The 27,030-nt window shown below is 34.0% G+C and overlaps 3 protein-coding genes and 1 long non-coding RNA gene across 4 annotated transcripts; 2 read left to right on the top strand and 2 right to left on the bottom strand.

The window, feature by feature from the left end:
* Window positions 1-177: 177 nt before the first annotated feature.
* Window positions 178-3,659, top strand: LOC123924197 (receptor-like protein kinase HERK 1). The gene is made up of 2 exons (XM_045977005.1): window positions 178-817; window positions 940-3,659. The coding sequence occupies exon 2, from the start codon at window positions 974-976 to the stop codon at window positions 3,488-3,490; it is 2,517 nt and encodes an 838-aa protein (XP_045832961.1). The 5' UTR covers window positions 178-817; window positions 940-973; the 3' UTR covers window positions 3,491-3,659.
* A 1,573-nt stretch (window positions 3,660-5,232) lies between these two features.
* On the bottom strand, window positions 5,233-5,741 carry LOC123924196 (histone H4). Its single transcript, XM_045977004.1, has one exon. The coding sequence runs from the start codon at window positions 5,667-5,669 to the stop codon at window positions 5,358-5,360; it is 312 nt and encodes a 103-aa protein (XP_045832960.1). The 5' UTR covers window positions 5,670-5,741; the 3' UTR covers window positions 5,233-5,357.
* A 10,019-nt stretch (window positions 5,742-15,760) lies between these two features.
* Window positions 15,761-17,093, top strand: LOC123924195. Its single transcript, XR_006814643.1, has 2 exons — window positions 15,761-15,855; window positions 16,699-17,093. It is a non-coding gene; the product is annotated as an uncharacterized LOC123924195 (long non-coding RNA).
* A 4,077-nt stretch (window positions 17,094-21,170) lies between these two features.
* Window positions 21,171-22,339, bottom strand: LOC123922215. The gene is made up of 3 exons (XM_045974957.1): window positions 22,265-22,339; window positions 21,506-21,868; window positions 21,171-21,416 (listed from the first exon to the last, which is right to left on the bottom strand). The coding sequence occupies exons 1-3, from the start codon at window positions 22,337-22,339 to the stop codon at window positions 21,171-21,173; spliced, it is 684 nt and encodes a 227-aa protein (XP_045830913.1).
* Window positions 22,340-27,030: the final 4,691 nt, after the last annotated feature.

Below are 27,030 nucleotides of genomic sequence, written 5' to 3'. Positions count from 1 at the left end.
ATATTATCAATCGTGATTAATCGAATATCATGTGTGTGCTGTATCAAGAGAATTCTTGATATGCCAGTAGTGTGCATTATACAGTATATTATACTACTACAGACATGACTTTTACCCACTATTTCCGGTTCATTGATTTTGTTACTCATTGCCAGAGAAAAAGCAAATCTCACAAGCAAACAACATATATTAATTAATGCTTTACCCTTAATGATAAATAAACACTCATCCATATCCAGAATCCATCTGTTACGTATGCTCCTAATATATGTTTATATATATACTAATAACAGTATTATATCATTAACTCTTGTTTTTATTGCTTCTCAGTGAGTTACCAACTCACCTCCCTTTCTTTATTTCCTCCATTTATTATTTATTTATTTTCCTGTCAGATATATTACACGAGATTCACTGAGATCATGCTTTCACTCCAATTACCAGCTCAGCCACCTCAATCTTAAGCTGTTATTTCTTTAATTTTTTTAATAGACGAAATGAAAAATTATTGAAAATTCACATATACGAAATGGAGGAATTGAAGTTCAAACCCCAGCTATAACATTTGATCCGACAATTTTGACATTTATGAGTCGAGCTAGAATTTGTGGACAACTGCCATTTTGTGGGGAAAAAAAAAACTCTTTCATATTCTTTCTCCATCATTCAAGAAAAAATTAAAATAATACTACAAATCTAGTACAAATAAGAATCTAGTACTATATCAAATTGTTAAGGTTGTTTGTTTCCATCAGGGTTCTTCTGTTTTTTCTTCTTCTCTCTTCCTTAGATATTCTTGGTTCTTGTGTTCTCAAAGGTATATAATATTTAAACCTTAATCTTTACTCTTCATTTTTGTTCTTTATGCATTTTTTTTACCTCTTTGTTATTTTGATTAACAATAAGAACTTCATTACTTTCTTTTATTGCATGTAACAGGATTCAGCAAAGTTTTCTCTGAATATATCTAAACATGTTGGATTGTAGACAAGGTTGGTTGTTTATATTTATCTATGTTTCACCAATTTTTCCTTTGATGTGTTTTTCTGCAAATTTTGTTCCTATAGACAATTACCTTATAGATTGTGGATCACATACAAATACTTCAATAGGTAACCTCAATTTCACATCAGATAATTTCTTTCACAATTTCCTTTCAACACAAGAAGATATTCTTGCAAATACTTCTTTAAAATCAACCACTGATTATTCACCTCTTTATCAAACTGCAAGAATCTTAAATTCACCTTCAAAGTACACATTTCCTGTTAACAAAAAGGGTCAGCATTGGATTCGTCTTTATTTCTTTCCATTTACATATCAGAATTACAATCTTAGTGCTGCAAATTTTGCTGTTACCACTCAAAACAATGTTCTTCTTAGTAACTTTAGTGTGCCGAAAAAAGATCCTGTTATGAAGGAGTACTTAGTAAATGTCACCTTAGATACCCTTGTTATTACCTTTACCCCGTCGAACAATTCTATAGCTTTTGTTAGTGCAATTGAAGTTGTTTCTGTGCCCGATGAGCTAATTGCGGATGATGCTATGGCTTTGAATCCGCGGAGAGAGTATTCAGGATTATTGACAATGGCACTTGAGACAGTTTTTAGGGTTAACATGGGTGGTCCAAGTGTTTCCTTAGGTGCCGACCCGCTTCATCGAACTTGGGTTCCGGATACAAGCTTTCTTATACTACCTAACCTTGCTAGTAATTTTTCAAGTATAGGTGCTGTTAAATATGTAAAAGGGGGTCCAACAGAAAATATTGCTCCACCTAGTGTCTATGGTACTTTAACAGAGATGAATTCGGATGGTGATCCGCGTAGTAATTTCAATGTGACGTGGAAGTTTGATGTGGAACCGGAATTTCAATACCTTGTGCGACTTCACTTCTGTGATATAGTCAGTAAAAGTCTTAATGAACTTTATTTTAATGTTTACATTGATTCCTTGTTGGCTGCCAAGGATCTTGATCTCAGTGGAAAGACTCGTAATGTGTTGGCTACTCCGTTTTTTATGGATTTTGTTACGGAACCGTCTGTCGACAATAAAATTCTTGTAAGTATTGGCCCTTCTGATGTAAATAATGACTATCCTAATGCCATTTTGAATGGGCTAGAGATAATGAAAATGAACAACTCTAAGAGCAGTCTCAGTGCATCAACAGCGGTGTTTTTGAGCAGCAATCATGGTTCAAATTCTAAGAAAGTTGGCCTGATCGTCGGTGTGAGTCTTGGTATATTTTGTGTGGTGGTGGCATTGGTCGGAGTTTTCTTTGTACTCCGCAGAAGAAGAAGGCGGTTGGCACAACAAGGGGATTCAAAGACATGGGTTCCTTTATCGATCAACGATGGAACTTCTCACACAATGGGAAGTAAAGATTCGAAAGGCACAGTAACAAGTGCTGCTTCAAACTTTGGATATCGCTTCCCTTTTGTTGCAGTTCAAGAGGCCACAAATAATTTTGATGAGAGTTGGGTTATTGGTATAGGTGGTTTCGGTAAGGTATACAAAGGTGAATTAAACGATGGAACTAAAGTTGCTTGTAAGAGGGGGAACCCTCGGTCCCACCAGGGACTTGCAGAATTCCGAACCGAAATCGAAATGTTGTCTCAGTTTCGCCATCGCCATTTGGTATCATTGATTGGATATTGTGATGAAAGGAACGAAATGATCTTGATATATGAGTACATGGAGAACGGAACTGTTAAAAGTCATCTGTACGGTTCAGGTCTCCCCAGCTTAAGTTGGAAGCAACGGCTCGAGATATGCATTGGAGCAGCTAGGGGACTTCATTACCTTCATACCGGCTATGCTAAAGCAGTTATTCACCGCGATGTAAAGTCGGCAAATATCTTGCTTGACGAGAATCTCATGGCAAAAGTGGCCGATTTCGGTCTATCAAAGACTGGACCGGAAATCGATCAGACACACGTGAGCACAGCTGTCAAAGGGAGTTTTGGTTACCTTGATCCCGAGTATTTCAGAAGGCAACAGTTAACAGAAAAATCAGACGTGTATTCATTTGGGGTAGTTTTGCTTGAGGTTTTATGTGCAAGACCGGTTATAGACCCATCTCTTCCTAGAGAAATGGTGAACTTGGCAGAATGGGCGATGAAATGGCAGAAAAGAGGAGAACTCGCACGAATCGTAGATCCAACGCTTGCAGGGAAAATCAGACCGGACTCTCTTAGGAAGTTCGCTGAGACTGCTGAAAAATGTTTGGCTGATTTTGGTGTTGATAGACCTTCAATGGGAGATGTATTGTGGAATTTGGAGTATGCTCTTCAACTGCAAGAGGCTGTTGTTCAAGGCGATCCTGATGAAAACAGTACTAATATGATCGGTGAACTATCTCCACAAATAAACAATTTTGACCATGAATCAGGCGTTTCTGTCGCACAATTTGAAGCTTCGAGTCTCAATGATCTTTCAGGTGTTTCTATGAGTAAAGTGTTCTCACAGTTAGTGAAATCCGAGGGAAGATGACTTTGAATGTTGCATTTAAATTCTGCATATTACATAACTTTTTATTGTTTTGGTGGCTTGTAGTCTAAAATGTAGTTCTGTTATTCCTATAGAGTTGTAAAGAAAGATCAAGTTAATGATGACACATGTTTTGCTTGATTGTTAATCCAGCAATACATTTCATGGTGAATATTTAGACCAAATATGTATTTCAGTATTCAAATTCATAAAAGACGGTGGTCAATTTAGTCTCTGAAATTTATAAAATACAGTAGCAAATTAGTCTTTTAAATTAATGAACATCGAACAGGTCTTGTTCAGCATACTGTAATTTGCCATTATAGACGGCTAATTCGAGTTGGGTGGTTATATGCTTCCAAATATATTAGCTTTATCTTTCTTTACTAATTGCAAAATTTCATGTGCATATTTTGCTCATGATCCGTGTCAAACTTCTATGAAAAATTTCATTATGAAAAAGGACATTTTAGTAGAAGAGATGCAAGTGAACCTTGGTCTCCTTAGTTCTTGATTTTGAATGTGATTAAAGCATTCTATGGGGAGCTATGTGTTTCACATTTATAAAAAACAATGAAAACAAAAATAAAATTCTACCGAAAATATACAAGTGAAGATATAAAAAAAGGCCTGTGACATAAACTTGATTCTTCTGATCACATTTTCTCACAGCATAAAGATTCAAAAGATAGAAAAACTGAGCGTTTTGAAGCTGAATAAACATAGTTCAATCATATCCTATTATGGGAAGGTGACAGTGTTATGGGATGAACTTGCAAACTATGAGTGAATACCAGTGTGCACATCTAATAACTGTAGTTGTCGAATAACTCCCAAACTCAACGCGGTGGAGAGGCAAATGCATCATTGACGATGCTATCTATGAAACAGTGTATTCCAAATCTTCTTGCCGCAGAACTGCTTCCATCTTTGAATACAAATATACAATATATTCCATTCCATATGATATAGGAAGAGCGAGTCAGGGATCGGTTTTCAGGAATGAACTGTAAGCAGTGGAAGAAGCCAACGGATATGTTAAACACGCATAAACCAGGAAGAAGCCAACGGATATGTTAAACACGCATAAACCAGACCTGGCAGAAAAAGTCACAAGTATACCACAAAGCAACTCATGTACAAATTGCATTGTCAAAGCTATAATGTTCCTCTATTCATAAATAACTTCAATTGTGCTAAACACATCGCTGACAATTGCATAGAGGTAGATACAAGCTCTATTACTTTCAATCGATTCAAAGAGCACAAGCAAGTACAGTCATAAGATCAAATCAGCTTATATTATGGTATGATAGCTAGATAAACCACCTTTATCTAAGGTTACTCAAGTACCAAGCAAAACAAACCACAGAAAAATAAATTTTTCTCTGAGGACACTAATTAGCATAACACAACATATAACAAATATGAATTTTAATGGATTCAATGCAATTTATGAAATCTTTATAGAACTAAAAATTGATCTTTCAGAGTTCATAATTTTGCAACAATTGTGAATCAATCAATAGAAAAAGTATCTTCAGCAAAATCACAATAAAACAGATCTTGATAAATCTCAAAAGAACAGATTATGTAGAATCTTAGTATGATTCTAGAAATTTCACATTCAATCCAAACATACAACAACTAACACATGAACAATTCTTGCAGATAAAAATTAAAATTAAAACAAATAAACAAAATCAAATTTAACAGTTGAAATAAAATAGAGAAGCAATACTGAATTGGTTGTAACATTATCATTAATTCATTATCAAATTAATCTCTTTTGTTACATTATCATATTAATCCCAAATTAAACAGCAATTACAACCATAAACAAAAAGAAACCCTAATCCTAACCCTAACCCTAACCACCAAATCCATAAAGAGTCCTTCCTTGTCTCTTCAAAGCATAAACAACATCCATAGCAGTAACAGTCTTTCTCCTAGCATGTTCAGTATAAGTAACAGCATCACGAATCACATTCTCCAAAAATATCTTCAACACGCCACGTGTCTCTTCATATATCAAACCACTGATACGTTTCACTCCACCTCTACGAGCAAGACGACGAATCGCTGGCTTTGTTATTCCTTGAATGTTATCGCGAAGTACCTTACGATGTCGTTTTGCTCCTCCCTTTCCTAATCCCTTTCCACCTTTTCCACGACCTGACATTTTCAAATTCAGAGAAGAAAATTGATTTGTTTGTGATAAGATTGATTTTTCTGTGATGAAGATTAATTGGTGTGTTGTTTATTTATAGAGGTTGAGGAGAATGAGTGGATCCGGGGGAGTTGCGATGGGGGGTTTTGAGCCGTTGATGGGAGGGTAAGGTACGGTTGAGATGTCAGAATGAAGTGAAAACGGATCGATGACGTGGATATATTTTTATTTTTGTTTTTTAAAAAGGGCGCTTGTGATTTTTGGAGTTTTTGGCGCGTTGGAGTTTTTCAGCTTTTTTGCGCTTTCGAAATTCGAAGGTGGAATGCCGCCTCGTGAAATGAAATCTTTTGACAAAAACGAATGGAGAATATTTCAATTCCAATAATAATTACTAAAAAAAATCCCAATAAAAATTAATCGATTTGAATCCTCTCATATTTTCTTTCATTTTGAAAATTGTCAAATACACCCATTAATTTGTACAACGCCTATCAAATACTCTCTGACTTCGTTTGTTCTGCATGTTGTGATGACAAGGACATTAATTGCAAATGTGACAATTGTCGTCTAGACTACATCATAGGGACTATTTTGAGTGAATAGTCATGTCATAGCGGGTATTTGACCGAAATTTGTAACAAATATAAAATTTCAATGGTAATCTTCATCTTTCTTTATATGAGAGTTTTCTTCATAACTTTAATGATGTTTTTCTTGTCCATTCTTCTCCTTTCCAACATGATGGGTGGTGAGATTATTTCTTCAAATCACGAGAAGGTGAAAGAAATAAGAAGTTCATCTTTCACCGGTGAATCTAAGACCATCTCCAATGGTAGTACCTATTAGCTACTGAGACCATCTCTAATGGTGGGTACTTATTTTTTTAAGTACTAGTACCTAATAGATAGGTACTTTCATTGGAGCAATACACAAACAGTACCTAATAGGTACTGGTTCTATAATAATAAGTGGTACTTATTTTGTTTTTGTGAGTCTCATTTATAATGATGTATAGTTATTGGTAGAATGTGTTATTGGTGGACCCATTTAGAACTTTTTAAGAGGTTTGGGTTGGAGAGATTGAGTACTTATTATGTACTATTATTAAAAAATTATAAATAAGTGATGTGTACACGTGAGGTCCAATACTCAAAAATGAGTATCTCCATTGTGGATGCTCTTATATAGTTACTTATTAGATACTACCATTGGAGCAATACTCATTGAATACCTAATAGGTACCACTTCTCAAATAGGTATATTCTCTCTCCTCGTTATAATATATTTTTATGATGCCTACTTATAAAGATGTAGAATTATTGATAAGATATAGAGTTATTAGTGATATGTATACGTAAGACACAGTTAAGTACTTAAACTTGAAAAGCTCTGTTGCGCATGTTATAAGAACTCTAATTTTCTTTTCATAACCACTTCCAAAAGTAATTGGACCATAATTTTTGTTTTCTCATTTTTTTCTTTCCGATTTCATTTTATCCCTTTTACTCGATTTCGTTCCTCCATTTAAGTCATTCTAGTTTCAAAATGATGGGTTCTTAATTGTAAGTTTCAAATTTATGGGCCATGTTGTTGCAATTGTAAGTTCCGCTAATCAAATTATTCTCTAAGAGTGTGTTTGATTTTGTGAAATAAAAGGGAAAGTAAAAAAAAATTACGGAAATTGATAAATGAACTTGGACTATAGTAAATTTAAGTTCGTCCATCGATTTCCGTAATTTTTTTTCCTTCCACTTTTTTTCCTTCAAACCAAACAAAGCCTAAAATTCATAACTTGTTGTCAAAAGCCTCCTTAAATTTACTAATTAAATACAAAATTCCCCCTGAATTTTGAGAAATAAGGCAAAATGCCTCCCACTTAAGCACATAATTCATACTCCCTCCGTGACACTATATAAACAAAAAACATCTTTCTAGGTTCATTGTTTAGACCAAATTCATTAATAAAGCAATGAACCTAAAAAGGAGTTTTATGTTTATATAGTGTCACGGAGGGAATACCTACCTGTAATGTAATCACAACATCCAATCTGGGTCCATCTCCTCCCAAATGTAACAGTCCGGGCCTTACACCTCACGTATAGTAGGCGGTCCGACACTATACATCACGATCTTCTCACCCCTCTCTCTAGTGGAGTTTTCTTCTTCCGTGTAAATCGAACCATGTACCATGGGGAAGCAGGGCCGGCCCAGAGGCAGGGCAAGCAGTCCCACAACCCCGGGCCTCCTAATTTTGGAGGGATCAAATTACACCGGTGTAACATTTGAGTAATGTTACACCGTTCAATAACGCTTTAACGAATATAAATTTTACAAAATCCACCGTTAGATTGAAAGTTTATATAGTATAGATCATCTATGTTAAATTTTATAAAAATCTAAAATCGTTTGATATGCTATTGAGATCGATCAAGATTAATGATTTATGTGTTTTTATTAAATGTCGTTTTTTGGTTTGTTTTATTTAAATAGATCAGGTTTCAACAAATGACCATCAATAATACCACCATAAAAATTATAAATCAAACTAAAATTGTATTTTTTTATTAGGGGTCCATTTTTTATTATTTGTTCGGGGCCTCTAAAATATCGGGACTAACCCTGAGATAAAGTACATGTTCAATCTATTCGGTCATTCCCACTACCAATTGAGCTACAATTTCAGAGAGGTATTTTACATTTCACTTTTATGAAATGAATTATCCTGTAATTTAGTGAGAAATAATATTTTTTTCTTCCAATCTCTTATTTCCCAATTTATCCAATCTTGAACAATTTTAAACTCAAATATGTAGTAGTACAATTGAGTTTAGATCTTTTCATTTCTTTTAAGTCCTAACAAATGTGAAATTGAGCAAACTTCATCTGACTTTTTTCATAGTTGCTTGCCTTTTTTTTTTCTCATTATAATTATATAATATTGCTAAAATTCTTGCATTTGTGATCAATGTATCCATACACGTTAAATATATTATTATATAAGTAAATAACGGCGAACAACTATAAAAAATTTCAACAAAATCATAGCAATAAAATCATAATATTAAAATAACAGAAAGCATCTTCACTAAAATACATGATCATTTTGACTCTTTTTGGTTGAATGCTACATGAAAATGTTAGATCAAACCTGCCAAGCACTCCCTGGCTTGTGCCCTGCCCTACAAGGCTACAACTTACATGCTCTTTTACTATATTTGTCCTTTTCATAGCATCAATATAACCCAACTACTTTAATCTCATTGGATCAGTTAGTTCTAGGGTCAGATACCAAGTTTTTTAAAAAATATATCCCAACTACCTGTTTAAGCTAAAATGCAATTAGAGGCAAGTGCACAAGTAGTAATTTGAATCCTATGATATTTATTTATTTAACTGCTCTGAATGTATTGATTGTCTTGGTGCATAATTTTCTCATAGTATAGAATTTTGATCTCTTATGAGTATCTTAAAAGACTTTGGTTAATCATAGTCAATAACACTCACTTGAGTTTAGTGATCTCAGCTTGAGACTTTAGAATGTGTTCATCTTAATATCTCATGTTTGATTTTTTATGGTGTCAATTTTGGTGGGTTAGTTCATACAGAACTTTGCGCTAGCTTTAAATGAACTCTCACAAGTAAACGGTGAAATTAGATATTTTGAATTAGTTAGCCGTTGGACCGAATACCAAATTTTCAAAATGAAAAATTAGAGTCAATAAAAGAAAATTTTGTTTGAAAATATAAGGTAAACACAACTTAATGTAATATATATGTGATTAAGATCGTTTAGCCACGCTTTATAATTGGAAAAACAAGCACCATGAAAATGCATACCACTCGCCCAAAGAAAGATAATGGAGAGCCCGAAACATTGGTCCTGATAACCCCAATTTAGACTCACGCTAAAAAGTTAGCTTATAAGATGAGAGTGCTCAATGTCTATAAATCCTAACTCAATTGATATCGTTAATATTATTAGCTTGGATGAATGTTTTGTTGTGTTATTATTATTATTATTATTATTATTATTATTATTATTATTATTATTATTATTATTATTATTATTATAGTTTTCATTATAATAACAATTATATATATTTCAAAAGAAATACTATACATGTGTTGTTTTACATGGTCAAGGCACGTTAATATATTTTCTCATGAGTAGGAACTGCTAATCTGATTCTTTGCCACAATTCTAGGAGACTACAACGTTCCAATTATGCTTGACCATGTATATATATATACACATATCAGTGAACATAAGAAACACAGAATAAATACTGATGCGTGAAACCAACTCTTAAAAACCAGTTTTATTATTTCTTTCCCTCACATATTGTGTCTCTGAGTTAAACATCAACCTGTTACAAATTCATTCTTGCCAGTTCTGTTACCTCATTGAGAAGGGTCTGTTAAATCCTGGGGGGTTTGCGCTTAACCGCGGATAAATCCTTGAGGACAGTGCGTTCAGCACGTCAAATATTGTTCTTCTTGTTTTCTATTCTTTCTTTGCAGGTTTGTTTCATAGACACAAGAAGCAGAGCAACAATAATTTTGCTGGCAGATTCCTTATAACAACATCAGGAGCTTTGTAACATCGGCAGGTTCCTTATAACAACATCAGGAGCTTTGTAACATCGGCAGGTTCCTAATAATAACGCAGTTTCGCCGCAACAAGGTAAAATTCTCCAACAATCTCAAGGATTTATTATGGCTGAAGAAACCAGCAACAACAACAACAACAACAACAATGGCGGCGCTTCAAATCAACAAGTCGTTCTCGTTCCAACCGTCAACTACGCAAAACAGTTTCCCGACGTTACAAAAATTGAAGAATTTGATGGTAAGAACTTCCGTAGGTGGAAGGAACGTGTACACTCCATCCTCGACATGTATGCAGTCACTAATGCCCTTACCGAGTCAAAACCGGCATCAACCGCAACAGAAGAAGTTACTGAACAATGGACACATGCAAACCGGGTATGTCGAAGCACAATATTGAGTACTCTATCTAATGATTTGTTTGATGTCTATTGTTCATATAAAGAAGCAAAGGAGATATGGGATTCAATGGCTACCAAGTATACTGCTGAAGATGCTGGAAAACAGAAATTTGTCATCGGTAATTATTATCGGTGGGAAATGGTCGAAGAGAAGGACATCAAGGCACAAATTAATGAATATCACAATCTAGTGGAGGATTTGAAAATTGAAAACATCACTCTTCCAGATGCGTTTATTGCTGGGATCCTCATAGAAAAACTTCCGGAATCGTGGAAAGATTACAAGAATCAGCTCAAACACAAACAAAAGCAGTTACCTCTGGCTGACTTGATTACGCACATCATTATTGAGGATACCAACAGGAAAGAGAGCAAGGCTGCAAAGGTGAAAGCATTAGCTTCAAAAGCAAATCTGGTTCAGAACAAATCTCACCGTAAGTCTCAAAAATCAAGGTATGATCAAAAGTCTGAGAGTAAACCTGATCACAATAATCGTAATTATATTTCTGGTGTTTCTAACCCCACCTCCTTTAAGAAAAGAGGAAATTGTTATGTTTGCGGTAAGCCAAACCATCATGCAGCTATGTGTAGATATCGCAAGAGGAATGACAATCCTCCGAAGCCAAGGGCAAACCTGGCTAAAGGAGATGATGATGATGATGATATCATTGCTGCGGTCATTTCTCAAGCGAATATTGTGACCGATGTGAGTAAGTGGGTCATAGACTCCGGAGCTACCAGACATATCTGTGCTAGCAAAGATGCGTTCACCTCCTACACTGTTGTAGGGGAAGGAGAAGAACAAGTTTATCTTGGTGACTCTCGTACTGTGGCTGTTCAAGGAAAAGGAAAAGTCATGCTTAAGCTCACATCAGGAAAAACCTTGGCTTTGACTGAAGTGCTGCATGTGCCTGAAATTAGAACAAATTTAATTTCTGTGGCTCTATTGAGCAAGGGTGGGGTTAAAGTGTCATTTGAGTCTGACAAGATTGTAATGACAAAAAATAATGTTTTTGTGGGAAAAGGTTATTGTGATCAGGGTCTCTTTGTACTCAACATTTCTGAAGTTATTAATAATAATGTTTCTTCTTCTGCTTATTTGATTGACTCCTATGATATATGGCATGCTAGATTAGGACATATTAGTTCCTCCTATGTTATTAAATTGCATACTCTTGGTTTGATTACTTTAAAAAAATAAGCAATTTGATAAATGTGATATTTGTTTGGAAGCAAAGTTAACTAAGAAGAAATGCAAAAATGTGCAACGTGAAACTGAACCTCTTAGTTTAATACATACTGATCTAGGAGATTTGAAACAAACTATGTCTAGAGGAGGCAATAAATATTATATAACATTCATAGATGATTTTTCTAGATTCACTAAAGTTTATTTGTTGAAACATAAAGATGAAGCATTTGATAAATTTCTTTTATACAAAGCTGAGGTAGAAAATCAATTGAGTAGAAAAATTAAAAGAGTTAGATCCGATAGAGGAGGAGAGTACATTTCTTTTAATGATTTTTGTGAGAAAGAAGGAATAATTCATGAAGTAACTCCCCCTTATTCTCCTGAATCAAATGGAGTAGCCGAAAGAAAAAATAGGACATTAAAAGAAATGATGAATGCTATGCTAGTTAGTTCCTATGCACCGAACAACCTTTGGGGGGAAGCTTTGTTAACCGCGTGTTTTGTTCAAAATAGAATTCCTCACAAGAAAACTGGAAAAACACCCTATGAGTTGTGGAAAGGTTATAAACCGAATCTAAAATATTTGAAAGTGTGGGGGTGCTTAGCTAAAGTGATGTTACCTGATCCTAAAAAGAGAAAAATAGGTTCTAAGACCTCTGATTGTTTATTTATTGGTTATGCTGAACATAGTGCTGCATATAGATTTCTTGTTCTCAAAAGTGATGTGCTTTCTTGTAACATTATTATTGAAACTAAAAATGCAGAATTTTTGGAAAATCTTTTCCCTCTTAAAAATGAAAGTGTTGTTCAGCAACCTTCTTTAGAAATTGCAAGTGAAAATTCATGTAATGATTTAAGAAGAAGTAAAAGACAAAGAAAAGAGACATCCTTCGGAAGTGACTTTTATACATATCTTGTTGATGATGAACCTAAAAATTTTTATGAAGCAATTTCTTCTTCTGATGCAAAATTTTGGAAAGAAGCTATTAAAATTGAAATGGATTCAATTACTAGAAACCATACTTGGATTTTATCTGACTTACCTAAAGGAGCAAAAGTCATTGGTTGCAAATGGATTTTTAAGAAAAAATATTTACCGGATGGTTCTATTGAAAAATATAAAGCTAGATTAGTAGCTAAAGGTTTTACTCAAAAACAAAATATTGATTATTTTGATACTTTTGCTCCGGTAACCAGAATTGCATCAATTCGTGTTTTAATAGCTCTTGCTTCTATTTATAAACTAGTTATTCATCAGATGGATGTTAAAACAGCCATTTTAAATGGTGATTTAGAAGAAGAAATTTATATGTCACAACCCGAAGGATGTGTAGTTTCTGGCCAAGAAAATAAAGTGTGTAAACTTCTTAAATCATTATATGGTTTAAAACAAGCACCAAAGCAATGGCATGAGAAATTTAATCAAGTTTTGATTAGTGATGGTTTTTTATCTATTGAAGTTGATAAATGTGTATACACTAAATCTGTGAACAAAGAATGTGTCATTATATGCTTATATGTTGATGACATGCTTATCTTTGGTACTTGTAATGATATTGTGATTAGAACCAAGTCCTTTCTTGCTTCTAAATTTGATATGAAAGATATGGGAGAGGCAAGTGTAATTTTGGGAGTTAAAATCATAAGGAAGGATGGTAGTATAATACTATCTCAAGAACATTATGTTGAGAAACTTCTTAAAAAGTTTAATTATTATGATTGTAAGTCAGTGAGTACCCCTTATGATGTTAACTCTCAATTAAAAAAGAATAGAGGTGATTCTGTCAATCAAACTCAATATGCCCAAATTTTAGGGAGCTTACTGCATTTGATGAATTTCTCGCGACCCGATATTGCATATGCAGTAGGTAGATTGAGTAGATATACACATAGTCCTAATCAGGATCACTGGGAGGCACTTGCTAGAGTTTTGAAATATTTGAGAGGTACCATGAATTATGGTATAAAGTATAGTGGATTTCCCGCTGTATTAGAAGGATACAGTGATGCTAACTGGATCTCTGATTCAGATGAGACAAAATCTACTAGTGGTTATGTATTTACACTCGGTGGAGGTGCTATTGCATGGAGATCAGTCAAACAATCTATAATTGCTAGATCAACTATGGAATCAGAGTTTATTGCTCTGGAATTGGCTGGTAGTGAGGCTGAGTGGTTAAGAAACCTATTAGCTAGTATTCCTTTAGGAATAAAACCAACTCCATCGGTGTCAATGCATTGTGATTGTCAATCAGCAATAGCCGTTGCAAAGAACAAATCGTTCAACGGTAAAAATAGACATATTCAATTGAGACATAATGTAGTAAAACAGCTGTTAAAGGATGGAATAATATCGATCGATTATGTGAAGTCAGAAGTGAACTTAGCTGATCCTCTGACAAAGCCCCTTGGGAGGAAAATTATTTGTGACACATCGAGGGGAATGGGACTTAAGCCAATTGAAATCAACAAGTGATAGGAACCCAACCTTTGTGATTGGAGATCCCATGAATAAGGTTCATATGGGTAAGAACAAGTTACTTGTTAGATCTGCTAGCACCAAAAATTTAATTAACTAATTTTTGTTTTGGTCCTTTTCCTATGGTGTGAATGAGAAAGTGCTAGATACTGCATTATTGAGAGGATAAGCTGACATAGCTTTTAATGATTTTCATAGCCCTTATGGGTGGTGTATGATTTGCAGCATATACTTGATGAAAGCACCTATATGAGTATCAAGTGGGGCCGCTTGTATGAGATCTTGGCGAAATCTCTAGAGAACTCATGAATAAAACCAGGCACGCGCACGGCCTATTCGCGCAACACAGCGGCAACAGCAAGAACTGTGGGGGTGTAATGCGATTGATAGACCGCTAACATACGCTAAGTGTCATTGGTTCATATAGCTTGCTACACCAATGTCACTGTGTGTTAAGTACTATCAGTCTAAGACTGGTTCATATAGCCTGCTACACCAGTTTGATGCATGCATCTACGATGTTAACTCAGAGAAAATTATATTCATTCAACTTTTGAAATATGTGGGGGATTGTTGTGTTATTATTATTATTATTATTATTATTATTATTATTATTATTATTATTATTATTATAGTTTTCATTATAATAACAATTATATATATTTCAAAAGAAATACTATACATGTGTTGTTTTACATGGTCAAGGCACGTTAATATATTTTCTCATGAGTAGGAACTGCTAATCTGATTCTTTGCCACAATTCTAGGAGACTACAACGTTCCAATTATGCTTGACCATGTATATATATATACACATATCAGTGAACATAAGAAACACAGAATAAATACTGATGCGTGAAACCAACTCTTAAAAACCAGTTTTATTATTTCTTTCCCTCACATATTGTGTCTCTGAGTTAAACATCAACCTGTTACAAATTCATTCTTGCCAGTTCTGTTACCTCATTGAGAAGGGTCTGTTAAATCCTGGGGGGTTTGCGCTTAACCGCGGATAAATCCTTGAGGACAGTGCGTTCAGCACGTCAAATATTGTTCTTCTTGTTTTCTATTCTTTCTTTGCAGGTTTGTTTCATAGACACAAGAAGCAGAGCAACAATAATTTTGCTGGCAGATTCCTTATAACAACATCAGGAGCTTTGTAACATCGGCAGGTTCCTTATAACAACATCAGGAGCTTTGTAACATCGGCAGGTTCCTAATAATAACGCAGTTTCGCCGCAACAAGGTAAAATTCTCCAACATGTTTTCACCAAAATTAGAACTAAGTGCATGTTGAGTTTTAATGATATTTATGATTTTATTTACCGGTCAAGATAAGAGTGTTCCAACTAAAAGCATACATCCTTAATAACGTGAAATTCAAATACAACTTCAATACACATTTTATATTTGGGGGCTTCTATGGTGAGGTCAGTAAAATGGCCTCTTTAGTGAGGTCAATTGAATTGCCCAATAAAATTTTAAGTGATGCCACATCAGCTTTACATTGTAATGAAGGTACATGATAAGACTTTTTAATGAAAAGTTTAATTATTGCACACAAGTCCCTCATAAACTTAACAATTATTTAGAATAATTTACAAATTTACAAATAAAAACAAGTTTTAATTGTCATTTAAAATTAGTTAGATAAAAATTTACAATGTGTTTTATTTGACAAAATTTATTTTGTAATTGAAAACCCTAAAGCCGACCCATTCTTCATCCTCCATCGTATTGTTCTTTCTTCTTCATCCCTGAATTCCACCTGTTCTTCATCCTCCATCTTCTCCATCTTCTCCGTCGTGTTATCTTTGTACTTCATCTTCTCCATCGTATTCTTTTTTGTCCTCATAGACCGTTCGATCTTATTGTAACTCTTCCATTGTCGTTCTACTGGTTTGAAGCATTACTGCAACGTCCTCGTGTCCTGTCACAGATATGTTGTTCGCAAAATTATCTTTATTTTAATTTTCATTGAATTGGGGTATTTATTGTTAGCCAGAAAACGATCGATTTGGAATTAGGTTTGTATTTAAAATCGAAATTGATTTGTTACCCAGAAACGATCAATTTGGGGATTAGGGTTGTATTTAAAATTGACTATGATTGTAGTTGTTACCCAGAAAATTATGGAATTGGGGATTAGGGTTGTATTTAAAATTGACTATGATTGTAGTTGTTACCCAGAAAATTATGGAATTGGGGATTAGGGTTTGTATGTTTCAAATGATTAAATTCTGAATTTGAAGATATTATATTGAAAAGTTTAATCAAAAGTGAATGTGTAGTGTTTGATTTGAATTGGAAATTTACATGTTGATACTGTGTTAACACTTTGTATGTGTTTCATTTGAATAGCTGCTGTTGTGAAGTCAACTATGATTTCTCTACTGAGAAAACGCATGGTCTGATATTCTCAGTATAGAAAGGAAACAACGGAGAAAACAATTGACAAGTTTGAAGTTGAAGGGCTTAGCATAGGAAATTGTTGCATAGGAAATAGTTGCCTGTAAAATTGAGATAAGCTCAACTAGTTTATACAACAATGATCTATATTTAAGCTGAGTAATAATGTAAAGCATTGTGTTACAATTCAAGGTTATACAATGTACCTTAAAGCTTTGTAATTTGAGTTATACAATGATATCGTAGATAATGCCTTGTAATAGAGTTCAATTTTACATGCACGATCTTAACAAATGTATACATTCATATTTATATACAATGATAAATTTGTGATTGATTGCTTTTTATTGACTTGTTTTGTTAGATAGTAACATATGTTTCATTTTAATTTCAAACAGTTTGGATGAATATGCACCATAGAAGAGTTAGAGATGAAGGAGAGCAGGTGAAAGCTAACGTTAGGTTTCATTAGCCAGACAAAAGAGGTATGTTTAATATTTAAAGTCCAAAAATGTTATGTGTGTGTGTATGTGTTCATGTAACTTTTTCTTAGTGAGTTTTGAATTATGCTGGAGTACTCGTAATGTGTCAAAAAAATTAGTAGTTCCAAATTAGTAATGTACTAGTAATTTGCAAAATAATGTTATGTGTATAGCACAAACCCAAGTACTGGACAAAGTACTGTTTATATCCAAGATAATATCCAAACATAACATTGAAAATCAAACATAGAACGCAACCAACGTAACAGCCAAAACACTTGAAAAAACTGAAAATACAACCAATGTCGACACAAATATCGAAAACCACGACAGACATATCAAATTATCCAAATTACAACCCAAAATTCAAATTAAAAATCAAATCAAGCATAATGCCCCAAAGTTTCACGCCTTAACCACCATAGAACACAATTTCAAACTTTAACCAACGCCTTCCTTTTCTTCCACTGAACATCCCAATGTTTTGCAGCCCTCGACACGAGTTCATTCACCATCTCATTATTAGCTGATTGACAGATAAAAAGAGCTAGTTTCATCCTTGTGGCTGTAACAACCTGAGATTACAGTAATAAAAACAGTTAGTTAAATTAGAAATATAATTAGAGGGACAAAGTATAAGAAATAATATATAATGACCATTAGTTTAACTTACAGTTACGTTTTGATACTCATTCATGAATGCACACTCAATCATCCATTTTGCCACCCATACTCCACAGTCGTTTCTATAGGCAGTCATTACAAAGCAAGTGTTATACTCACAGGTAAAGTTCAATAAATTTAAAATATAAAAAGGGTTTTATGAGACGTACGAGCCTGGTCGCTGATGTGCGAGGCCAGTAGGCTGAATAAGGTTATAGTTTGTGATTAAATATTGATGCAACTTAGGATCCAGTACACCAATTGAATCATGAAGCAGTATTTTCTCCAGAAATATAGCCTGAGAATATTGGAAAACCAATTTTGAAAAAAAAAAGCATATATTTGAATGTAAAACTTAGTAGGTAACAATAAAGTATAGATAAAAATATATACCACTGTCATTATGGAATGACGTCTGTTATGATATCTTTCTTCAGTAGGCATAGAGTCCAACCATAAAAGTTTTCTATCCAACAAATCAACAACCAGTAGATACCAGTGTGATCCTTCGTCGTTTATAGGGATAAAAATCTGTAAACAATCTAATATTTAGTCATGCGAACATAATTATCAAAAGCTACTTAACAGATATTGTTGTAAAGTAAAATGTTAACCTTGGAAACATGACTTTTTGGTTTCAGGAAGTTATGTTGATATTTTACCCTAACTTGATCAGCTGATTGTTTGGATTCCAGAGCATATTGCTTAAAAAAAGATGTAATTTAAGTCAATAATTAATACTTAACAGATGTAAATTTAATAGTTGGGTTAGTGGCAATCACCGCAAAATCCGTAGGCATATACCAAACCCTCCTTGTTTTGCCCATTTTATCCTGAAGCCAATTTGATCTGGCAACTACTAGATTAAGAATCTGTACAGATAAATATAAATGATATTAGATATAAATTATATTAAACTTCTGTATGGAACATTGTAATTAAAAAAAAATATAACCTCTTGGTCAACAGGGCATCTAGGCATAAGAGACTTAAGTGTTTTCCTATCTCCAAAGACACCTGATGTAGTTCTAACCAGAACCTCATCACTACAAACAATAGTTGGTGTGCAATGTTAGTTATTATGAAATGCAATGTCATAAACAACTATAAATGCAGAATTATATGGTACAAAAAGACTGACCCCAGTAGCTGATGATCATCTTTCATAAAGATGTATGCAGCTGTGTAAGTACATATGTCGTTCAATTGCATTTTTTGAGTCGGTCGAAACGTCATTGGCATCCACTGTTATTAAATAGGTATAAAATTAAAACTGTGGTAAGTAAATAAAATTCATATAAAGGTTTGCTTTGTTGTAGTTAAAAAAAATGAAATTAGTTAAGTCTTACTTCAGGAATATAAAAAGGAACGTCGGCACCCTCGTATCCAAACGCACTTGTTGGATGGAAGTTTAAGTTAAAATCATGGTCATCATCTTGTTCTGGTTGACAGAATAGATTCCTCCTAATCCTGTCTAACTGATATGCATCAATAAAAACCTCTCCGTCATCGTTAGGCTTCATTTTTGGTGGGGCAGATGTTGTTCCCTTGGTCATATTAAAAATTGGCTTGGTTATTTTTCTAGTTGTTTCTGCCCGTTTTTTAACCGGACGTTTACGGTCCATCTCAGGAGTCGAGGCGGTGGACTCGTAATCTGTTTCGTTGTCGCTTTCATCGATCCTTCGGCTACTATTGTATTTACTGCACAAACAAATAAAGTCAGATGAACATACAAACCTAAAAAAACTACAACTAACCAGATGAACCCCTTATGAACCATTTGAACAAACCATTAGTGGTACATACAAACCCAAAAAAACTACAACTAACCATATGAACCCCTTATGGACCAGATGAACAAACCATTAGTGGTACATACAAACCTAAAAAACTACAACTAACCAGATGAACCCGTTATAAACCCTAAAAATGTAGTATGATACAAACTAATTAAAAATACGATACCAAACCTAAAAATTCAGTAAACATACTATCACAGGGTGTTGCTCTTAGTATGTGGTGTGTGACAGCTTTTGGGTTGTAGTCAAAACTTAAGTATTGTCTAAGTATTTGCAGATTTTTTAACTAAAAAATTTGTCCATATTTGTAGAGTTTAAAATGGTTCTGATTTAAAAAAATAAAGTATAGTTAAAAATGGTTCTGATTTATAAAAAGAAAGTAAAATTAGGGTTCATTAGCAAAATACATTGCCAAAGTCCCTAAGTTGAAGAATATAAGACGGAAGAGGAATGACAACAACCATAGGTAAAATATATCTGCAAACATTACCTGGATGATAGGTCAATAACCTTTTTTTCGAAGCTATCTTTGCGAGTTTCAGTCTCAGAGTAATGCTTACTAATTTCAATAGAGTGAGTGGTAGTCTTTGTTGTCATCTTAACTGTATTGTTTGTTGCATCTGTTTCAGGTATTTTTTGTTTGGTGCGTCTACTTGGCCTGGGAGGAGAAGGTCTTCTCATTTTGAAGAATATGAAGTTGAGAAGAGGAGCAGGTGTTTAGGATTGCAACTGAAGCTAGGAAGTAAAATTAAGTTGCTTTCTTCCTTTGTGTTGTAATCGAAATTAATGGTAACTGAACGGTTGGAGTTAATAGTAGGAGTTAATAGGTTGTAGGTTATTTTGGAAGTTGAAACATTTTGCTTGTGGCTTGTAAAACATGATTAGGGTAGGTTTTTGTGTGCTCAATGTAAATTGTAACATGGATTAGCGTGACTCAAAAATAATGAACTCTTCAATTTTCATTAGGTAAATGGAGGAATCACGTTTTGTTGTCAAGCTTTAAATAAAAAAATATATATTTTTTTTTATTTTTTTACTGTTATGGTATCTCGTTGGTTTATTTTTGTATAAATTGTGAATTTATAATAAATTGTCGAATATAAAAACAAAGTTTATTTTAGTGTTACGTAATTAGTATCAAATATATAAAAAAAATTTAATATAATTTTGTCCAATTTCGTATGTCATTTAAAATATTTAGTAGTTTTATTGTAAATTAAAAAATTAACGGCTTAAATTTCGCCGACAACTGAAATTACATAAAAAGTTGGAAACATTCGATAGTTTTCAAATATAAGGACAATGAAACTACGTTGGCATATATAACGTTCGATATGATATATAAAGGCAATAAAATATAAAATGTCATTACACAAACTTTGTCATCCTGAATAGTACAGGGACACACAAATTACAGTAAACACAAATTAAAGTAAACAAACAATAAAACTACAATTAAACTAATAACTTCACATTCAAATCAACTTATGCTCCTCACCGTCATAGCATGGTCCTCATAGATATTGTATGTATTGAATTGTATACGATCTCCAACTTTAAATCCATTGATTCCCACAACCTCCGGCCAACCCCTCCAAATCGTAACGACGAACGGGTTCCTCTGATAACGCAACGAACACTTATATTTTTCTCCATTTGCTCCAATCATGGTAACCTCATCCAACATTGTGTACCACAAGTATTCCCCCATTTCCCTCGGTAACGTCTGCATCAAACAACATAAGTTATAATCATAATTTTGCAAATCGTAATTAAGTGAAACAAAAAATTATAATAACTGAACTGATTACCAACCAATTCTGGATCAATTTCAGCATCCTCTGTAATGGTCATTGTGAATGAAACAGCTTTTCGGAGAGATCGTGATTTGCTGTGCCAAGTAGGGAATTGGTCCGGAGTTATTCGGTTAAACGATGGAATGATCTGGAATTGATTTGTTCCCAAGTATTTGAAAAAAATCTGATGATGAGAATCGAATTCGTAGTAGGTTCTTAAAGTCATCCAACCATTGGTGATTTTGGGTACATCATCATAGTTGCTGAACTCAACCTCAAAGATCACACATTTGGAATTGTAGTTGAAGTCATACAGGCGCCAAACATTCCCCAGTTCATTTTTGTATTCTCTATAGAACTCTCGTTCGACCTCGGCCTCGACCTACATAATTGATAGACAATAGAAACTGATTTAAATCTGGTAGTAATTATCGTCTAACAAAACAAATCAATATAAGACCAACATAATTTTGCAGTAATGATTTTTACTTAACAGATAACAACAGTTTGGTAAATTTTGCAGTCCTAGAGACACTTTACGATTGGTTCATCAATTTTCCAGTCGTATAGACAACAATACAGGGTAAAATGTTCATGCGATTGTCTACAACGGAAAAAAAAATAAAAACTCTGTTTCGAACTCGCCCTCAACTTTCAAAATTGCTCTGTTTTTAGTCTATTGTGTGAGACACAAAAAGCTCTGTTTTTTACTCATGAAAACATAACATAATGTCAAAAAAACATAAAATCAATGGATGAAGGGATAAGGAAAAAATACCTCTCCTTTCACGTGAACCGTCATAAAATAACTTAGTGCTGGTCTCTGCATAACTTCAACAACATTTTCGGCCATTTTTTTCACAGATTTTTTGTAAGATCGATGAGAAACGGAGGGGATGAACTGAAAAAGAGAAATGGCCTTTGTTGGTAAGGTTGGTGGTTCGGCAGATGAAAAGAGAAGGTTTTGGCTAAGTGAGTTTCGATTACCAATGTGTGTAATAATGACATTGGTTTGTAAAATTAATTGGCGTGTTGTTTCATCGAAAAGAAGAGGAACCGGTTAGTTTGTACTCCATTAACGAGTAACAGTGTCTCTGAAACGTTGAATTGGTTAGATATAACAAACATTTACCCCTGGACGTGCTAACTATTAATTATCGTTGGATCCAAATTGTCTGTGATCTAAGGGTTATGATTAAACTGTTGACTTTGTGATTAAATGAGTGACTATGTGACTTGGCCACTAATAACCGTCTGATTAAATGGTTGTGTCTATGATTATTAGGTCATGCAAAAAACGTACAAAATGGTAAGTGTGTACTGGACGGTTTGTATTTACCCGGTGGAAACGGAGTAAATATCTAAGTCAGTAGCATTAGGGTAAAATGTTAAGTCAAAGCACCTAAAAAATTGAACTACTCCGGTTTCGAATTCAATAAATCTGTATTTACCCGGTGGAAACGAATTAAATATCTAAGTGTCGGTGTGGGTTTCGGACGAGGACACCGACACGTGTCTGAGACGGACACGCGTAATGTAAGGTGTGTCGGTGCTTCCTAATTCATAACTCAAATAACATCAAAAAAAACTTAATAATTAAAAAAAAATTATTAAATTTCAAATTCTGACCTTAATTTATTTTTAAAATATCTGCATTACTTCGTTTTTTTTTTAAATAAGATACTAACCTATGGCCTTATGTTGGGCTATTGGTCGTATGTGATTATACACCGAGCTATATTTGTATGAGTTCATAAGTGTCGGTGTGGGTTTCGGACGAGGACACCGACACGTGTCTGACACGGACACGCGTAATGTAAGGTGTGTCGGTGCTTCCTAATTCATAACTCAAATAACATCAAAAAAAATTTATAATTAAAAAAAAATTATTAAATTTCAAATTCTGACCTTAATTTATTTTTAAAATATCTGCATTACTTCGTTTTTTTTTAAATAAGATACTAACCTATGGCCTTATGTTGGGCTATTGGTCGTATGTGATTATACACCGAGCTATATTTGTATGAGTTCATAAGTGTCGGTGTGGGTTTCGGACGAGGACACCGACACGTGTCTGACACGGACACGCGTAATGTAAGGTGTGTCGGTGCTTCCTAATTCATAACTCAAATAACATCAAAAAAGAAAACTAAATAATTAAAAATAAATTACAATTTTTCAATTGTCATTATAATCACAAACTACCAAAATACATGCAACATCATCGGCAAACATCAAGTTTTCTAAAACGATACCCGGCAAACATCAAGTTTCACAAAATATAATCAAAATACTAATAGTTACAAACTTTGAAATCAACTTAAATATCAATTTAAGCTCCTCACATAAAAGGTATGGTCATCATATATGTTAGATGTGTTGAATAGTAGGCGGTCTCCAACTTTAAATCCGTTAATGGCAACAACTTCCCTCCATCCCCTAATGATCGATACCACGAACGGATCCATTTGATATTGTAGCTCACACTTATGCTTTTCTCTGATTGTTCCAATAATATAGATCTCATCCAACATCGTGTCACTCAAGTACTCCCCCAAATCGTCTGGCAATATCTGCAACAGATAAAAGAAATTTGATAAGCATCAATTTGTCTCAAATTCGGATAATCAATTTAAACATTATCAAAAACAATTGGATTGAGATACCAACCAAATATGGAACAATTTCAGGATCATCCTTCATAGTAATTTCGAAGGTAACAGCTTTCCGGAGAGCTCGTGATTGGGTATGCCAAGTAGGGAATTTATCAGGTGTAATTGGGTCCTCTTTGGGAATGATCTGGAACTGACTGTTCCCCAAAAATTTGAAGAGAATTGGATGATGACCTTGAAAATTGTAATGTTCTCGTATAGTCATCCAACCGTCCGTAATTCTAAGGACATCATCATCATCGTTGAACTCTACGCAGAGTTGAAGACCTTTGGAATCAAACAGAAACCAAAATTCTCCCAACTCAGACTTACAGTTTTCATAAAAACTGCGTTCAACCTCGCCCTCGACCTAGAGAATAAATCGAAACAAATCATAGTTACCTTCATAGTTATTTACAAACCGAAACAAATCATAATTTATAGTACCTTAAAACAATAACCCAACACTAAATCAAACGAAAACAAATAAAATTAACATCACACATAACATGCTCTGTTTTTTGGCCAAAGATTTGTGACATGCTCTGTTTTTTTAATTTTTTTTAATCTAACTTGTCAAAATCATTGTAAGATCTAGACCCAGTTTCAAAACGAAATAAATCAACATATAACATGCTCTGTTTTCTAATCTATGGTTTGAACATCATGCAATTTTTAAAAAAATCATATTTATACTGTGTTTAACTTAAATATGATCCAAACGAAGAAATCAACGAAACATAGTACCAAACTTACCTCTCCTGCAACATGAACAGTCAAAAAATAATCCCTTGCTGGCTTTCGAAGAACATCGGCAAGAGTTTCCACCATTTTTTTCCCTTGATTATCGTCGCAGTGGGTTTGGTAAGACGGCCGGAAGTTGAAGGGAGAAGGAAAAAAGAAGAAAAAATGGCGTGTGAGAAAGTGGAGAAATGAAGGGACTGGTAGTGTCTTGGTAAGAGGAAGAACAGATTTTTGGGTAATTATCTTTCTCGGGAGAAGAAATATAATGGTTTGTAATGATGATTTTGGTTAGCAAAATTAATTGTGGTAAGGCGCCATGAAACGATTGGTACTGGAAAGTGGGAAGTAACACTGTATCAAATTACTCGTTTGAATCGTTTAATTGGTTTGGGTCTACAAACATTTACAGTGTTATGCAACACATGTTTTGGATCGTAGGATCAACATTTAATGTCATCTAATGGTTGACATTAAATAGTTTACTTTCTGACTTCCTAAAATAGTGACCATCCGATTAAAACGAATAGACATGGAACCTTGGATGATGTAAACGCGTTAGCAGTTGTTGCATTGGATACATCACTCGTTTAATTTAAAATTGAAATTTAATACAAGAATTTTTTTTAATTTAAAATAATTAGTCGTTTGAAATTTAAAGTCAAAGAACCTAAAAAATTGAACTACTCCGATTTCGAAGTAATCCACGTGTTTTTACTCCGGTGAGTAAATATCTAAGTCATTAGCATTAGGGTCAAATGTTAAGTGTAAGAACCTAAAAAAATTGAACTACTCCGATTTCGAAGTCATCCACGTGTTTTTACTCCGGTGAGTAAATATCTAAGTCATTAGCATTAGGGTCAAATGTTAAGTCAAAGAACCTAAATTCCCATGTTGAATTTTTTTTACTATTCACGTGGTTTTACTCCGGTGAGTAAATATCTAAGTCATTAGCATTAGGGTCAAATGTTAAGTCTAAGAACCTAAAAAAATTGTACTACTCCGATTTCGAAGTCATCCACGTGTTTTTACTCCGGTGAGTAAATATCTAAGTCATTAGCATTAGGGTCAAATGTTAAGTCTAAGAACGGTCTTACCCCATGTTGAATTTTTTTTACTATTCACGTGGTTTTACTCCGGTGAGTAAATATCTAAGTCATTAGCATTAGGGTCAAATGTTAAGTCTAAGAACCTAAAAAAATTGAACTACTCCGATTTCGAAGTCATCCACGTGGTTTTACTCCGGTGAGTAAATATCTAAGTCATTAGCATTAGGGTCAAATGTTAAGTCTAAGAACCTAAAAAAATTGAACTACTCCGATTTCGAAGTCATCCACGTGTTTTTACTCCGGTGAGTAAATATCTAAGTCATTAGCATTAGGGTCAAATGTTAAGTCAAAGAACCTAAATTCCCATGTTGAATTTTTTTTTACTATTCACGTGGTTTTACTCCGGTGAGTAAATATCTAAGTCATTAGCATTAGGGTCAAATGTTAAGTCTAAGAACCTAAAAAAATTGAACTACTCCGATTTCGAAGTCATCCACGTGTTTTTACTCCGGTGAGTAAATATCTAAGTCATTAGCATTAGGGTCAAATGTTAAGTCAAAGAACCTAAATTCCCATGTTGAATTTTTTTTTACTATTCACGTGGTTTTACTCCGGTGAGTAAATATCTAAGTCATTAGCATTAGGGTCAAATGTTAAGTCTAAGAACCTAAAAAAATTGTACTACTCCGATTTCGAAGTCATCCACGTGTTTTTACTCCGGTGAGTAAATATCTAAGTCATTAGCATTAGGGTGAAATGTTAAGTCTAAGAACGGTCTTACCCCATGTTGAATTTTTTTTACTATTCACGTGGTTTTACTCCGGTGAGTAAATATCTAAGTCATTAGCATTAGGGTCAAATGTTAAGTCTAAGAACCTAAAAAAATTGAACTACTCCGATTTCGAAGTCATCCACGTGGTTTTACTCCGGTGAGTAAATATCTAAGTCATTAGCATTAGGGTCAAATGTTAAGTCTAAGAACCTAAAAAAATTGTACTACTCCGATTTCGAAGTCATCCACGTGTTTTTACTCCGGTGAGTAAATATCTAAGTCATTAGCATTAGGGTCAAATGTTAAGTCTAAGAACGGTCTTACCCCATGT

The sequence above is a fragment of the Trifolium pratense genome, linkage group LG4, assembly GCF_020283565.1.
Source record: "Trifolium pratense cultivar HEN17-A07 linkage group LG4, ARS_RC_1.1, whole genome shotgun sequence".
NCBI classification, from domain to species: Eukaryota; Viridiplantae; Streptophyta; class Magnoliopsida; order Fabales; family Fabaceae; genus Trifolium; species Trifolium pratense.
This window is presented reverse-complemented; position numbering and strand designations above follow the sequence as displayed.